The 16,603-nt window shown below is 42.3% G+C and overlaps 1 protein-coding gene across 1 annotated transcript in view; it reads left to right on the top strand.

Annotated features, from left to right (window-relative positions):
- Positions 1-16,603, top strand: part of LOC115096270 (ATP-binding cassette sub-family A member 1-like) — a 618,744-nt gene that overhangs the window by 168,869 nt on the left and 433,272 nt on the right. The window contains exons 11-12 of the mRNA XM_029610773.1: positions 592-731; positions 11,073-11,210. Coding sequence (XP_029466633.1) covers positions 592-731; positions 11,073-11,210 — 278 coding nt within the window. The remainder of the gene's footprint in view (positions 1-591; positions 732-11,072; positions 11,211-16,603) is intronic.

Here is a 16,603-nt window from a genome sequence, read left to right as displayed (position 1 = left end):
CAGTCTGCCCCTACATTTGCTCATAATGATGATGACTACTACAGTTCCTTGTTTCATTTCTAAAAAATTTTAATCAGCAAATCTCTATCAGTCATCATGTTATCCCTATCAATCATGGATCGGTTACATGCACTCAGGATAGAGTTACTGTGACTTTCAAACTGGGATTTGTTGTGACTTTGAAAAGACTTATGTCTGCAATTGTTTTAGTAAAACAGGAGAATAACAGGAGATACACACATACACACACACACACACACGGGCTGTTATACAATTCTCAGCAGTTTCAGCAAATGTTTTCTTTTGCTTTCTTGCAGCAGTCAGCATTTTTCAGCTTCCATCTTGTGTTCACAGAAATTAGCACGGGTCCTGTCTTCAGCCTGTAGAACTGTACCAGGAACATTGCTCATGTATTACGTGCAATATATACAGTAATTCAGCTGAACCAAACCTGCCAGAAAAGCATCTAGCATAACTGGATTTAAAAGATTTTTTGACAATTTTCTGGAATAAAAGTCCATAAACGATTATTAATCAGGACTCAAATTAGGAGTAATGATGAAAAAAATGAATTTTTTTTTATGCATTCAGGCTCACTGTGGAAGAACACATCTATTTCTATGCTCGCCTAAAAGGATGTGATGCAAAACAAACAAAAGAAGAGATAGATGCCATGATTAAGGACACTGGATTGCCACACAAACGTAAAGACATGGTCAAGAACCTTTCAGGTAAGGGACTGTCAGGATATAGCATTCACACAGGTGCTAAAAATTCAAAGAAACTGGTATTTTCTCCTACCTCATTGGTTCTCAAATACGCTGTTATGTACCACAGTGGATTGAGTTTTCAGGACATCCAAAATGAATATGTGCTAGCCAACTAACTTTCTCCCTACGAAGAATTTCACTGGTTGAATTTGGCTACCTAGTCAAATTTGGGCAACTGAATTTAGCTGGTTAGTTTTCAAAGGCTTTGATCTAACTGGCCATGTCCTTACTTAGCTGGCTAAATCCATTTGGATATTGATCTCTTTGTGTATATTTATGTATTTCCTGATGGAGTGTACATTTTGATAATGCATTAGGTTTTTGTAAATTATTGTTTGTTGTGAAATTTTTTTGCCCAATCCTGCAGTCTTTCACCTCACTTAACACTTTCAAATAAGTGCCGGTTAGCACCTGATCCTCTCCTTAGTCTGTTCTGACAGCAACATTGTTATTATATGCATCTAGGCACTGCTGTCAGAGCAATGCTGGAAGCCGCTGGGAATGGGTGAGACACTTCCATCCTCCTGGCTGAGGTTTCTGGGGGTCTAATAGAGTCTGATGGGGAGCAGAAGGAGGCTCAATGATTTCTCTAAAAATATTAGAAGGAGGGAGGCTGGTCTGAAGGAACTAAAAACAATACTTGTTTCTTTTTTTTTTTTTTTATTTGGTTTTTCAGGACTGGAAGGGATCGGATGCAAGACCACACTTTCTTGAAATTGTTTTAGGGGGTTGGGATTGGGAATGGCTCACAGACGGGTTTTTTTTAATATGTTTTTTTCAGCACTTAACTATGGTATATCATTTGAATTTAATTGGCTAAGGTAAAATTATAAGGGAATGGGTACACATACATGGATAACTTACTTAGCTAACTCTGGATATTGGAGCTAGCTGAATGAGTTATTACGCTGTGGCGCGGATTTCAAAAAGGTTACGCACATGTAAGTCTCGGGGCTTTACTAAAGGGGAAGTCCAGGGACAGGGCAGTCCGGGGGCGGAGAAGGGGTGGGGCCAGAGGGCTTCGAGAGAACAGCCATTGCCGCTGTGTTGGAGGATCGCGTGCTGGCAGGCCGCTGGCACGCGCAACTTGTGCCTGCCCGGAGGCAGGCGCAAAAGGTGAGACCAAGGTCAGGGGGTGTTAGAGTAGGGCTGGGGGGGAAAGGTTAGAGGAAGAGGTGGGAAGGTCAGGCTAGGGGGAAGGAACGGGGGAAGGCAGTGCGGCTTGGCACTCGCAAGGTGCCCAATTGTGCACCCCCTTGCGCGCTGACCCCCGATTGTATAGCTTGCGCATGCCTGCGCGCACAAGTTATCAAATCGGGCATACACGTGTGTGTACCGGGTAGCACGCACACGTGTACGCCTGCACGCACCCTTTTAAAATCTACCCCTAAGTTAACTCCACCCTGGAATGCCCTTAGGAAAGCCTTCTATTCATCTGGATAAATTTTATCCAGTTAATGACTTAGGCCTGGATTCTCTAAGGTTGCAGACCTTAGAAAATCCAGCCGTAACGAGGGGCGGGGGGTGAAGCGGGGAGTGGGCCTGCGAAAGCCGGCAGCCATCGCACCACTGCAGTGTGCTGGCTGCCGGCTTTTGCACCGAATAACTACACCATAAAAGGTGTAGTTATTCGGTGTGAAACTGGCGGCGATAAGTGTTCTTACCTTTCACTGCCAGCTATGTCTCCACAGAGTCGGCCCCGGTGCTGCCCGACTCCTCCTCTTCCGTGGCCGACTCCGCCCCGACTCCACCCCTATTTAGTGTTCGCACGCGAAAAGTCCCTTTTCGCGTGCAATCGCTTTTGAAAATGAAAAGGACCCCCTTAGTTGGATAAGATTTATCCAGTTAAAGGGGCCAGATAAAACCTCCAGGGGAGATTTTAAAAGGGTGCGCACAGGAGTACATGTGCGCACGCTACCCGGCGCATGCATATGTATGCCCGATTTTATAACTTGCGTGCACAGGCGTGCGCAAGTTATAAAATGGAGGATCAGCGCGCACAAGGGGGTGCACAATTGTACACCTTGCATGTGTCGAGCCGTGCTGCCTTTCACCGGTCCCTTCCCCCTAGTCTGACCTTCCCACCCCAGACCTTTTTAAAATAGGCCCGGCGCACTTAAAACTGGTTTTGCACGTAAATCCAGAGAATTTACGCAAGTAACCTTTTTTAAAATCCAGCCCTCAGTGTTTATTTGGCTAACTCAAAAGTTATCCAGACAAAACCCTTTGAAAATCAACCTCAAAATAAATTTTTAAAATTTATTTATTTGTTAATGTTTTCTATTTTATTATGCTTGCGGTTATACAGTCCGGGCCTTATTTTAAAAAGCTTGAAATTGTGTTTTACATATGTACTATAAATGCAATTTACCCGTAAACGTGGGCTTTTGAAAATTGCTACAATAAATGCCATTGAATTATCCATAAGATATGCACGTGAAAGTGCACTTTGCGTGCTTTAATGACTTTTGAAAATTGCTATGATGGTAGTTTACATTTACATGTGTAACTCTTTTGAAAATTCACCTGTTTGTTTTTATTGTTGTTACCTCAAAATTCTTGGAATTGTTAGACAAGACATCATGTATAAGTAAATACTAGAGATGTGAATCGTGTGATCGATCATCTTAACGATCGATTTCGGCTGGGGGGGGAGGGAATCGGATCGTCGCGGTTTTGTTTTTTTAAATATCGTGTAAATCGTAAATCGGGGGAGGGCGGGAAAACTGGCACACTAAAACATCCCTAAAACCCACCCCGACCCTTTAAAATAAATCCCCCACCCTCCCGAACCCCCCCAAAATGCCTTAAATTACCTGGGGTCCAGAGGGGGGGTCCCGGTGTGATCTTTTATTCTCAGGCCTCCGTTGCGTTGTAGAAATGGTGCCGGCGCTACCTTTGCCCTGTTATATGACAGGGCAAAGGTAGTGCCGGCGCCATTTTGTTTTTTGTCCCTGACGTCAGGAGCGTAGGAGATCGCTCCCAGACCCCCGCTGGACCCCTAGGGACTTTTGGCCAGCTTGGGGGGGCCTCCTGACCCCCACAAGACTTGCCAAAGTCCAGCGGGGGTCCGGGAGCGACCTCCTGCACTCGAATCGTTTTGCCGTACAAAATGGCGCCGGCCATACGGTGTATGGCCGGCGCCATTTTGTATGGCAAAACGACATCAGGAGCGTAGGCGATCGCTCCCGGACCCCCGCTGGACCCCCAGGGACTTTTGGCAAGTCTTGTGGGGGTCAGGAGGCCCCCCCAAGCTGGCCAAAAGTCCCTGGAGGTCCAACGGGGGTCCGGGAGCGATCTCCTATGCTCCTGATGTCGGGGGACAAAAAACAAAATGGCGCCTGTGCTACCTTTGCCCTGTTATATGACAGGGCAAAGGTAGCGCCGGCGCCATTTCTACAACGCACCGGAGGCCCGAGAGTAAAAGATCACACCGGGACTCCCCCACTGGACCCCAGGTAATTTAAGGCATTTTGGGGGGGGGGTTCGGGAGGGTGGGGGATTTATTTTAAAGGGTCGGGGTGGGTTTTAGGGTTGTTTTAGTGTGCCGGTTTTCCCGCCCTCCCCCTTCCCCTCCCCCTTCCCCCGATTTACGATTTTTGACGATAAATCGGGGGGATTCCTATTAAATATCGCCTCTAACGATTTTTGACGATTTAAAATATATCGGACGATATTTTAAATCGTCAAAAAACGATTCACATCCCTAGTAAATACATAAATAGATTATTTTGCTTACAGGAAACTAACGGGTAGTATTTTTAGTACTGCCTTCCAATGATTTTTTAAAGTAATTCTTGATAGTGATATACATTCGTTCATCCATTTGTTTGATTCATTTTGCCATATTTCGCAGCTAAGCACATTTATTTCTTTTTATTTATTTTAAGTTTTTCTATACCGGCATTCGCGATGAATATCGCATCATGTCGGTTTACAATTAACAAGTGGAGAGGGAACAAAAAAGATAATAAATAATAATGATAATAATAATAATAATAGTAAAACATTAAACAAGTGAAGGCTAAGGGTTGCAGTTACAATAAAACAAGGGAGTTATACAACTTGGAACAGAGAAAAGAAGCTAGGGTTTTAACAGAGAGAACATATATGCCAATAACGGCATTTGTAGCATTAATGAATTACCCTTTTGAGGTGGAGTTATTAATTACCATGTTAAGGCAAAGTCTAAGCGACTAGATAATGATGAATTGGGGTTCAGTTTAGGTCTGGAAAGGCTTTAATAAATAGCCACGTTTTGAGTCTTTTCCTAAATGGAGGAAGGCAGGGTTCCTGTCGCAAATCTGGTGGGATGGAGTTTCATAGTGTTGGTCCTGCAGTGGAGAAAGCCCTGTCTCTGGCGGTTATGTGCTGTGTGGTTTTGGAGTGTGGTACTTGTAGGGATTAAATGGACAAATGGATGCAGGAAACAAATGGTGTGAACCTTCATCTATGGGCAGCCACATATGTGCACACCTTTAATTTTGTGCACACATTTGTCCATTTGTTACATATGCGCTTAGCTGCGAAACATGGCAAAATGAATCAAATGAATGGACGCACAAATGTAGATCCCTAGTTCTTGATTTTAAGGATCATTGATTTTTAATTGTATTTATATAATGGTTATTTGTAGGTTATTTTCTTTTTTTTTTTAAATTAATATTGTATTAGGATTTCATCAATTTTTACATCAATAAAATACATGAAATAAGGATTCCACAAGTATCAAGAAAAAACAACCAACGTAATTATGGATTATTAATACAAAAATTTTTCTGAAGCCCTCATTAAAAATGGGGAGTGCTACAAAACAAAGAAAAAAGAAAAAACAAATATCAATTTCATAGAGAGGGACATATTATTTCTATTCTTTTCCATCTGTTCCTCAGCAGTCCTCTAGATCACTCAGTTTTCAACTCTTTATCAAGAAGAAAGGTTTCTAAATGTGTAGGATCATAGAAGATAAACATTTCCATTTAAAGTAATGCAATACATGCATGGAAATTTAAGTATAAACAATATACGTAATGACAAAGCCCTGTCTTTTAATGCTAGAAATTGTTTTCTTTTCATCTGGGTGGGTCTAGCCACATCTGGAAAAACCTGGATTTTACTTCCACAGAAGAGAAAATCTTTGTTTTTAAAGTATTTTTGTAAAATTAAGTTTTTATCAATCTCACTATTGAAAGTTACTAAGAGGGTAGTTCTTGTAGGAATGTCATCCATTGAAGCTTCTGAAAAGGAAGTCAAATTTGGGCTACCTCCCTTTATCATATCTACTCCAACCTCAGGACCCAAAGGACTAATTTTAGATCTAGGGACATAAAATATCTTAGTTAGCAATATTTGTCTACTTGTAGAAATTTGTAAAACCTCACCCAGATATTTCCATAGCAACTCTGTTGCTGACAATAATCTAGTAATTGGAAAGTTTAAAAAACGAAGATTTTTAGATGTAATTACATTTTCTAAACTCTCTAGCTGTCTGGACATTACCAAGCTATCCTTAACAAATGCTGTGCTAGCAGCTTGTAGATCATTATTAAAAGAACCAAACTGAGTCATAGCCTGAGCTAATAATTTTTGCATACTGTTTACTGACTTCCAGACATCAAGCAGGGTCACATTATTTAAATCACGTATTTCTAAATTAGACGCTTCTACTATTCCATCGGATATGGCTGCAGGTGGAGATGTATCCAAGCCTCCCACTACAGCAGCCATTTCCTTATTTTGAGGAATTAAATCAATTGAGAAAACACTTAAAACATTACCAGATCTAGAGTCTTGATTCCGAGGTGATGAATGGTAGCCAGGACTCTGTATTGAGCCCGAGGAAAAAGATACATCTGGGTTAGGATTTAGGGAAGCATCATTCATTCTACGTATTATATGATTGTCCATGGGTCCCCTAACCGCCCCAGAAGTTGGAATGGAAGGATATGCCTTAATTTTCCTTTTCCTGCCCATGTACCTTCAGGAAATTATCTCCGATGTTGACTGGAGACAGCAAGGAGGGTACACCTTAGGTGCGCTCCTTTGGCAGGGCACCGGCGGCTGGGCGCCACAGCCCCCTGGCTTTAACCAGTTCCAGACCCGGTCCGATGACCTCACAGGGGGACTGGCTCAACTCAGCTCTGTGTGGAGAAAAGTTCAGGTGTTTTTTTTTTTTCAAGCTCTAAGCAGTCCCTCTGGCTATAATTTCCTCCAGCAAGAGGAAATCCCTCCAGTTGCACTCCCAAGAGACCTCTCACACTCCCCTGGCTTTAACCAGTTCCATACTAGGGATGTGAATCAGGCTTCGGACGATTGAAAATATCGGACGACATTTTCAAAATCGTCAGAAATCAGGGGCTCCCGATAAGAGAACCCCACAATTTTGTTCCTGGGGTTCTCTTATCATTTGGGGGAGGGCGGGAAAAACGGCACACCAAAACAATCCCTAAACCCATCCCGACCCTTTAAAACTATTCCCTTAGCTTCCCCCACCCTCCCGAACCCCCCAAAAACTTTTTACAAGTACCTGGTGGTCCAGTGGGGGTCCCAGGAGCCATCTCCCGCTCTCGGGCCGTCGGCTGCCACTAATCAAAATGGCGCCGATGGCCCTTTGCCCTTGCCATGTGACAGGGTATCCGTGCCATTGGCCGGCCCCTGTCACATTGTAGGAGCACTCTATGGCCTGCGCCATTTTTAAAGATGGCACCAGCCGTCCATTACTCCTACCATGTGACAGGGCCTGGCCAATGGCATGGATACCCTGTCATATGGTAAGGGCAAAGGACAATCGGTGCCATTTTTATTAGTGGCAGCCGACGGCCCTGAGAGCGGGAGATTGCTCCCGGGACTTCCACTGGACCACCAGGTACATTTGAAAAGAGTTATTCCCATCATTTTTTGCGCTGTGTGATGAGAGACCTTGTATATATTATGTGCCCATTCACTTTCAGTGTATGAGATCAAGGCTTCCATGTAACCAATTGTTGGATATATTTTTTTAATAGGGGCAGATTTTAATTTTGAAATACAACAAAATCTGCAAATTTATGCGGAAATGAACCAGTTAACCTCCATCTTAAGTACATTTGTACTTCTTTCATGACAATAGGGAGGATAACCTTCACAATACTGTATGACCCCATATATGTGCATATATGGCCGCACAGAGATATACTACAGTATTCTATATCCTATGTGCAACGGGTATGCACAGATTAAAAAATACATGTATGTGTATTCTTGATATATAAGTGTGAGTACCGGCAATGCATTGAAAGCACGTACATTTCCTATCAATTTTATAAACATATGCACATATATTTAATGCACAAGAAAATATAACTTACTCGTGAAAAACACTAATTTATATGTGAAAGTCAATATATTTTAAAACTTGTCTGCATAATTGAAATCACCAGTTTTCCAATACCTCCACCAGTTCACCCAGTCAATTTCTATTTCATTAAGATCTTCCTAGTTCTTTACCCTGAACTTCCCCCTGTTTACCCAGAACTCCCACCCAATAGCAGACAACAGACAATTGTGCTAGATAATTAGCATGCATAAAATTATGCGAATGTTGGCAAATGCATTCACATGAATCTCTTATAAAATATCAATTTACATGCGTACTTTTTGGCCACCACCTCATTACTACCTTACAGGCCGATACAGTAAAGCGCGGCCATGATTACCCCGTTTCTATCCCGCTTTGTACCCGCAATTTGGCCGCGTAAGTCCAGCCCGCGATTCACTATCCCTTTTAACCCGTCCTTACCGCTTCTTTAAATCAACGGGTAACCCTTTCCGTCCGCGGCATGATATGTAAACACTCCAATTAGCTATTCCCTCCCATACAGTAACGTGCGCCCCGATTATCGCCTTTTTAACCTGCAGTTATCCGCGTCTTTAACCTGCTAAATTACCGCCTACCCTTACCCCTGCGTTAGAGGGTAGGCGGTAAAGTTTGCCCGTCAAATTTCATGGGCAAACTTTCCCCCAGCCCCCGCTCACCTGCTCTGGCCACGTCCATGGGTGCCGGTCTCCCGTACGGGCCCGCGCTGACAAAGACAGGGACATTGACTCATAAATGTCCCTTCACTTTCTCTTTCAGCATGCCTTCTCCCGCTTTGGCTCACAACCCTTCACTCTCTCCTCCAGCATTCCTTCTTCCGCTTTGGCTCATGTTGTCCCTTCATTTTGTCTTTCAGCATTCCTTCTCCCGCTTCAGTAGCCCAAGGCGGATCGGGCGCTCTCTGCGAGGTGGCTTCCAGCAGCCCCCGCCAGCGAAGATGCATGAACGCATGCCTGTACTTCCAATTTGGGTGCTCAAGGCACCTTCGCTGGCTTGAGTGCCCAAATGGGACGTACAGGTGGTGCGAGCTCATCATGCCAAAAAAATTGCACCAGCAGGCAACTAGAAGATTGCCAGAGTGGCGGAGCCAGGGCCGGGGGGGGGGGGGGTGCGTGGGAGGGGGCGGGGCGGCAGCTCCCCTACCTTTCCTGCATGCGGGGCAGCTCCAGCTCGCCTGCCTGCCTGCCTCCCTCCATTCCGCCGCTCACTGCCTCCCCAGTGCCATCTTGCAGCTTGTGACGTCACCCCTGACCCTTGAGCGCCCAAACGCCGGTGAAGGTGCATGAACGCATGTCTAATTTGGGCGCTCAAGCAGCGAAGGCGCATGAGCGAATGCCGTGACCTCGGAGGTCCATCCGGGCGCTCAGGTCACGGTGTGCGCTCATGCGCCTTCGCTGCTTGAGTGCCCAAATTGGAGTGCGTTCATGCACCTTCGCCGGCATTTGGGCGCTCAAGGGTCAGGGGTGACATCACAAGCTGCAAGATGACGCTGGGGAGGCAGTGAGCGGTGGAACGGAGGGAGGGAGGCAGGCAGGCAGGCGAGCCGGAGCTGCCTCGCATGCAGGAAAGGTAGGGGAGTCATTTGAAATGACATTTGAAATGACAGGTACCAGCGCACCCAGGATACTGTATAGGCGCTGTATAGCACTCTATACAGTAAAATGGATTGCGCTTCATGGACGCTTCTTGAACGCGGCTTGCATTTATTTATTTATTTATTTAATTAAACGTTTTTATATACCGCACTAGGGGTAGTGGACTATCCATCTTAGCGGTTTACATCATAAAACATACATAATATCGGACATACTGTAAATTTACAAACTTTACATTCACTTTACAACTGCATGCTATTTAAATACTGTATTGAGCGGTATGTGATCCGAACTGTGCGCGTGGCAAACGAGGGTGCGCCCGGCACTACCGCACTCTTTCTACCACATCCTTACTGTATCGGCCTGTTAGATTGCCCTTATTTTGCCCAGATAAATGTGCGTAAGAAACTGAAAATGCATGCATATTTTTTAAGTTTATAAAATAGCATGTACATGAGTACAAGCTACTTACATGCATATATACTTATTTTACACATGTAACTCTTTTGAAAATTCACCCCATTATGCATATGTTTGAGCAAGTTTAATATCTGAAAAAAATGTTTGCCATCAGCAGCAAAAAGAAGGGAAGAGTAATGAGAAAAGTACTAGGTCTCAAATGAGCAAAAGTGATTTACAATATTCTTTTTTGAGTCTGTCTGTATATTCTAAAACTCTTCCAGACCACATTAATCACTGCTGCTTTCCAGCAAAAGTAATATTAAGAAAGCGGGAGGTCCCCCAAAGACCATCCTTTTCTGAAAATCATCCTCCTTATAATTAATATGAATGTGCAAAATAGTTGAAGTCAAAATTGAATCAAATTAATTTCAGCCTACTTTGGGATTATCAAAATCTGACAAAGTGTGAAGTGTTTTCAAAGAAATCCACCAGTCTATGGAATTCCAAAGCAAAAGTATGGCAGATTTATGGTGAATTTTCTTAGCAACTGACCTATTTCATTTAAAAAGGGCTTATGACTCAAATGAATGAACTAATAGATTTTGGTGGGATCAACAAATTGGTTTTCAGACCTCTTTTAAAGAAGTTCATATGGAGTCCCTAATAGTAAGTGGAGATCATAATCACAAAAGCTATTACAGTATGTCAAAGACAGCAAACCTATCCCACTAGTTAAAAAGGTGATTTTTCAGTATTTGAATATATTTGAGGCAAATTTCACATATCTGAAAGTGAATATGAATCAAGGCAGAGAAAGTTTATTTTCAATAATGCCAATACTAAACTAATAAATGCTTGATGTATCTTTTGGTTAGTTTGGTAAAGTTTGCATAATCCATGCTGATATATGTAGATTATTCAAATAAATTAAGCCTTTGTTTTTCTTAACAGGTGGAATGCAAAGGAAATTGTCTATAGCTATTGCATTTATTGGTGGATCTAAGGTTGTAATTTTAGATGAACCAACTGCCGGAGTTGATCCATATGCAAGAAGAGGAATATGGGAATTGCTTTTAAAATTCAAGCAAGGTCATTATACTGTTTTATTTTTAAAGGCAGATGACTGTTTATTTAGTGTACAGAGATAATTACTCTGTGTAAAATCCATAAAGGAAAAAAAAACAGAATATATAACAAATGTTTAAAAAAGACATGACTTGAGTGCCATATTATTTTTTTGCATGCATAAGCTAAAACGTTAGGGGTCCATATACAAAAGCATTTAGCCAAATTACTTCTGAGTTATGCAGCTAAATGCCAGCTTTTGAATATCTTGGATATAAAAAAAGCATGCTGAGGGCATCCTGGAGCTGAGTAAAATTATCTGGATATTTTAGCCAGTATCACCATGTAACCAGCTAAGGCCAGGATTCATTAAATCATGCATGTGATAGGAAGAGGGGCATGTTTTATGGTATTAGCTTATTTATTGCAAAGTGTGCTATCTTAGTACTTCAAATAGGTATTACCACAGAGTGTGATAACTTTTTTTGCACTTTGTGGTAAGTGCTACAATTGCTGTAACTCCTACATTTGAGAAGAGAGGGAGAGGGAAAGAGAGAGAGAGAGAGAACCTAACTATAAGGCCCTCATAGTAGTAAGGTATTTATACCTCTATAGGAGGTCCATCTAGTTACGCGAGGTGAGGTTTAGGTATTAGTGTAGGGGTTAGGGGCCACTTTGACATTCAGAGTGAGACGTATAAACAGAACAGTACATTCTTGTCAAGTTTTGATGTCCTTCGGAGTGAGGAAACTCACCCCAAAATGAGATTTGTACAATATTCTTTCAACATAACTTGATGGACTCTCTACCTAGCAACTACTATGAGGGCCTTATAGCCAGGTTCTCTCTCTCTCTCTCTCTAACAGCTTAAAATGCTATGTGTGAAAACATCACAAAGTGTGATAGAGCCATGTTGCACACCTTAACACAAATGAAAAAGGTGTAGTTAAAACTGTGCAATATGGCTTTGCAATTTGCAAAGCCAGCCCACTTGGCCAGAAATCCCACCCCTTTTCTAAATTAGCATCACACCATGCATTATGGTGCTTTTCACATGCATTAAGCCTATAACGAGGCTTGGAAAATGACCCTAAGGGGGTCATTTTCCAAAGGGATCATACACGAAAAGGGACTTTTTACATGCGATAGCTAAGTCGGGGTGGAGTCTGCTCCAGAAGAGGAGGAGTCGGGGAGGCATCAGGGCAGACTCCGCGACGACTTCATTGATGGCGAAAAGGTAGGACACCTTATCGCTGCAAGCAGCGCGCCCAATAGCACCACCTTTCACGGTGGCGCTTTCACAGGCGCCCCCCCCAGGTACCGCGCGATTCATAAAGGCCTACGATCTTAGAAAATCCAGGCCTAAGTTAGCTGGATAACTGTAGGACTGCCTCAGAGCAGTCTTAAAGCGTGAAGCCTAATGTGGCTGCATAACTTTATCAATCACAAACCACACCCACCAACACACAAATTATGTATTCCAGTAACCTTATTTGTAAACAAAATCAAAGCAATGGGTAAACTGGTATTATTTATAGCACACCCAGCTGCCATCAACTTTTGTTGGACCCTTAATCCCAGAGTCAGTATTAGCAGCAGACTCTTATGATATAGGGTCACTATACTTTTAATCTTCAGTGACAAGTATCATGTTTTAAAATTTTTTTGGGATTGTGACCGGATATCTTGGTTTTTTCAGCATTACTCTGGAAAGACAATTTGTCAGTTGTAATACTTGGAGTTCATCAGCAAACTTGAGAGATTGGTCTTTATTGAAAATATATAAAAAATGAACAAAATATAAGTGTGACTAAATAAAATTAAAGTGACCCTATATCATAAGAGAAGTTTGCTGCTAATACTGACGCTGGAATTAAGGGTCCAACAAAATTTGATGGCAGTTGGGTGTGCTATAAATAATACCAGTTTAACCATTGCTTTGATTTTGGCTGCATAACTTTAGCCAGTGGTGGTAGCCATTTAAAAAATAAAACTGTTGTGAGTGGACCTCCCAGCCCAATTCCCAACTCCTCCCCCCTTCCTCAATACAAAAAAAGGTCTCCTGCCAACCCCCCAAGCCCCTCCAGTGGTTATTTTACAAATGTTAGATTCTCTTTTGGTATCAGCTTCCCCTATCTCCACCCCCTCCTTGTCAAATCTGATGCTTAAAATAAGACACCCCCCCCCCCCCCCTTTTCTCCCTCCACCTAGTAACATTGATAATTCCAGGGCTGGTATCATAGTAGACTACTTCCTGGGTACTTCCAGCATTGCTCTGGCAGCATTGATTTCACAGCACAAACTATCAGTTTGCTATAGGAAGTACCTCTGACAGCAATGCTGGTGGTTTACATTTCCAGTGTTGTTGTCAGAGCAATCCTGGAAGTTCCCAGGATTGCTCTGACACTAGGAATGTCCCTGGTACAACAAATGAGGGCCCCAGGGTTGACTAAAATAGTGGGTAGGTAGGAGAATTGGGATTTGGTTTAGGGTTTGAGAGGAGAGAGGGGCCTTCTTTTAAACATCAGGAGGTAGATATTCAAAAGCCATCTAGATGGATAACTGGCAAATTTAGATATATTCAACCTTTTTATTCGGCTAAAAAAGAGGCATTCAGGTGCAAAACTGGGAGGAAATACTTCTCCGGCAAACTTAGTTGAATAAGTAGCTATATTCAAACTTATCCGGCTAACTTTAGACTTAATATTGTGCTGGCTAACTTGAAACTTAATCCAATATATTCAGCAGCATGGTCGCACTTCTGATTATCCTGGCTAAGCTAGCCGGATAAGACTTATCCGGCTAACTTATGTAGCCGGCTATGTCTGAATAAATATGTACCTCCAGATTTATTGGGGAGGAAGCAAGTAATTAAAGTGAAACTAAAATAAAATTTCAGCTGATATCTACAAAAAATTAACCTAGGAGTGATCACAGACTATTTATATATTTATAATATTTGCATGCATGCTACATATTTATAGTAAAAGATACAAATCTCACTTAAACTTATATGGATCTGTGAGAAATCAAAACTGAAATCAGCAGAGCCTCAATATTCACTGTCTTGAGAGGAAAATGCAAAGATGAATAAAGACCCTGCAAGTCGGCAGGCGGGGTTCCCCTTGCAGGATGCTGGGACAACATAAATGAGGACATTTCTATCGCATGGCAGCTCCTCTCCCGTTGCATTTCAAGCAGCGTCTTTATTCATGTTTGCATTTTCCTCTTAAGACAGTGAATATTGGGGCTCTGCTGATTTCAATTTTGATTCTGTCCCCCTGAAGAAGGAAGACAAATCATCTTCCGAAGCATTGCAGTGTCGGGCAGCTCAATTATACAATGTGGAACTAATAACATACAGCGTCCCTCTGTCTTTGCAATAATTATTTCACAGATAAGTGTGTTTTGAGTTATACATACACTGCAAATAATAATTTAATATTTTTGTAAATTATTTTATTTGTTTTCATTCCAAATAAAGGGGGACTATTGGATTGTTCACTAGGTGAATCCTACTGAGTTCACTTAATTTTGGGTGATCTTAATCTGTTCTCTCATTTCTAGAATGACTGATTAAAACTGAAGCACTATGGTCAGTTTTTGGAGCCCTATATAATGTATTCTTCATTGTGCAATATGGTGGTCATTCTTTCTAATTAGAAGTTGATTTTCTCACACATCCATATATGTTTAAGTGAGATTTGTATTTTTTGCTGATTTATATTATTCTTACACTTTTTGGTTTTTTGATTTTTTAAATATTTATAGTACACAAGATGAAATATGAAAATCATTTTAGTCAAATTGAAGTGATAAGAATGGCTAACACAGGGAATTTCATCCTTCCTAGCAAGATCTGCCCTGAGCCACCAATTGATACCTAAAACACTCCAAACTAGTCACTGACAATCCTAATCCCAACATATAGCCCCTCCACCTCAAGGCTTCCTAACGTGGAGTTCCCTCCCCTCCAACATCATGCTTCTCATATATGAAAGATCTGCACTGTCATAAAGGCTCCCTAACATGAATCTCCAATACCTCTCTCCCTCCCATGAAGCCTTCATCATCAAGTCCCCCCATCTGTGAAGACCCCCAATCTGATATCTCCCAAAATGAAGGTATCCCCCAATGTCAAGCAAATCCTCATCCACACCAATCATCCCTACCCCTAAAAAAATGGCAGAGCTAGGATCCTCCCCAGCCCTCACCTATTCCGGGGGAATCCAATGACAAGTCCTAAACCCAGGCTGAGGTTGCAGTGACCTAACTCAACTTAGGCCTATGCAAGGCCCAGGTTTGGAGGCCTGGTCCTTGCATAGGACCTGATGCCAGGCCCAGTCTGCTGTAGAACAAAATAGCAACCTCTGTTGAGGAGGATACACTGGAGCTAATTTACTTCAGTGTGCCCCCAGCAAATGGCATCAAGAAAGAAGATGGCGAACCTTGAAGACCAGGGCTCTAGTGGCCACACCTGGTCATGACCCTGGTGAGTTGTTGCTTCTGATGAATGGCAGGAGACTGCTGGCCTGTGTCCTGATTGTGGAAAGAGCTGAGGGAATGGGATCAACTTGGGGATCACTCTTCCCTTTTTCAACCACTTTCCTTTCTCTTTTCTTTCCATTTCCAATATGAACCAAAAAAACCTGTCAGCAGCTGGGGTTCCACCTCTGGGGTCCTCAGTGCAGTAGGGGAATCTTCCACCAATAATCTCCTCTCAACAGTCCTTTCAAATAATTCACTAAGTACTCAGAGTGATATGGAGTTAGACCATATTGAGAAGGCTAGGAAAGTACTGCTGGAGTCTTTTGATGGTGTCCAACATAAAACCTGTTTATTGCAACTTGAAAAATAAAATCCTGGCCAGAACTGCAAAAGTAGTAAAAAGGTAGCAGTATCTTATCCATAACCACTCTTCTTCTTGCCCTTCTTCTATTAGCTAAATCAGTGTCCCTGGAAGCCTCATTCTGAAGGGTCAGAAACTAGCACTTCTTCAATCATGAACTATAAAAATTGGATTTTGAAACAACAAGACTCTTTTCCTAATTACCTGTATTAATAATAGAGTGTAGAGGACCAAGTAAACTGCAATTTAGTCCCTCTTGGAAGGGTGATATAGCCTTCAAGTTGAGACTAATTTGACTCAAAAAAACTTTCTCAATTTCCAAAAATAATCCCCTATAATGGTGGACCTTGAGGCCTACCAAAATACAGCAACTCAGACACTGATTATCAAGGTCTTACTCCAACTCCTCCAAATCTCCCATAATCCCTAACAACAATAATGCCAACCCTTTTTATAGGAAGACTAAACCCATCTTCATTGTGTGGGGTTAAATTAGTGGGAAACTCAAAAAGTGCAAACTTTCCCCATAGCTAAAAGAACTAAAAACCAACTTTGGTACGGAGGCCAG

The sequence above is a fragment of the Rhinatrema bivittatum genome, chromosome 1, assembly GCF_901001135.1.
Source record: "Rhinatrema bivittatum chromosome 1, aRhiBiv1.1, whole genome shotgun sequence".
Taxonomy (NCBI): domain Eukaryota; kingdom Metazoa; phylum Chordata; class Amphibia; order Gymnophiona; family Rhinatrematidae; genus Rhinatrema; species Rhinatrema bivittatum.
Note: the sequence above shows the minus strand (reverse complement) of the source record. Positions and strands in the feature narration are given on the sequence as shown.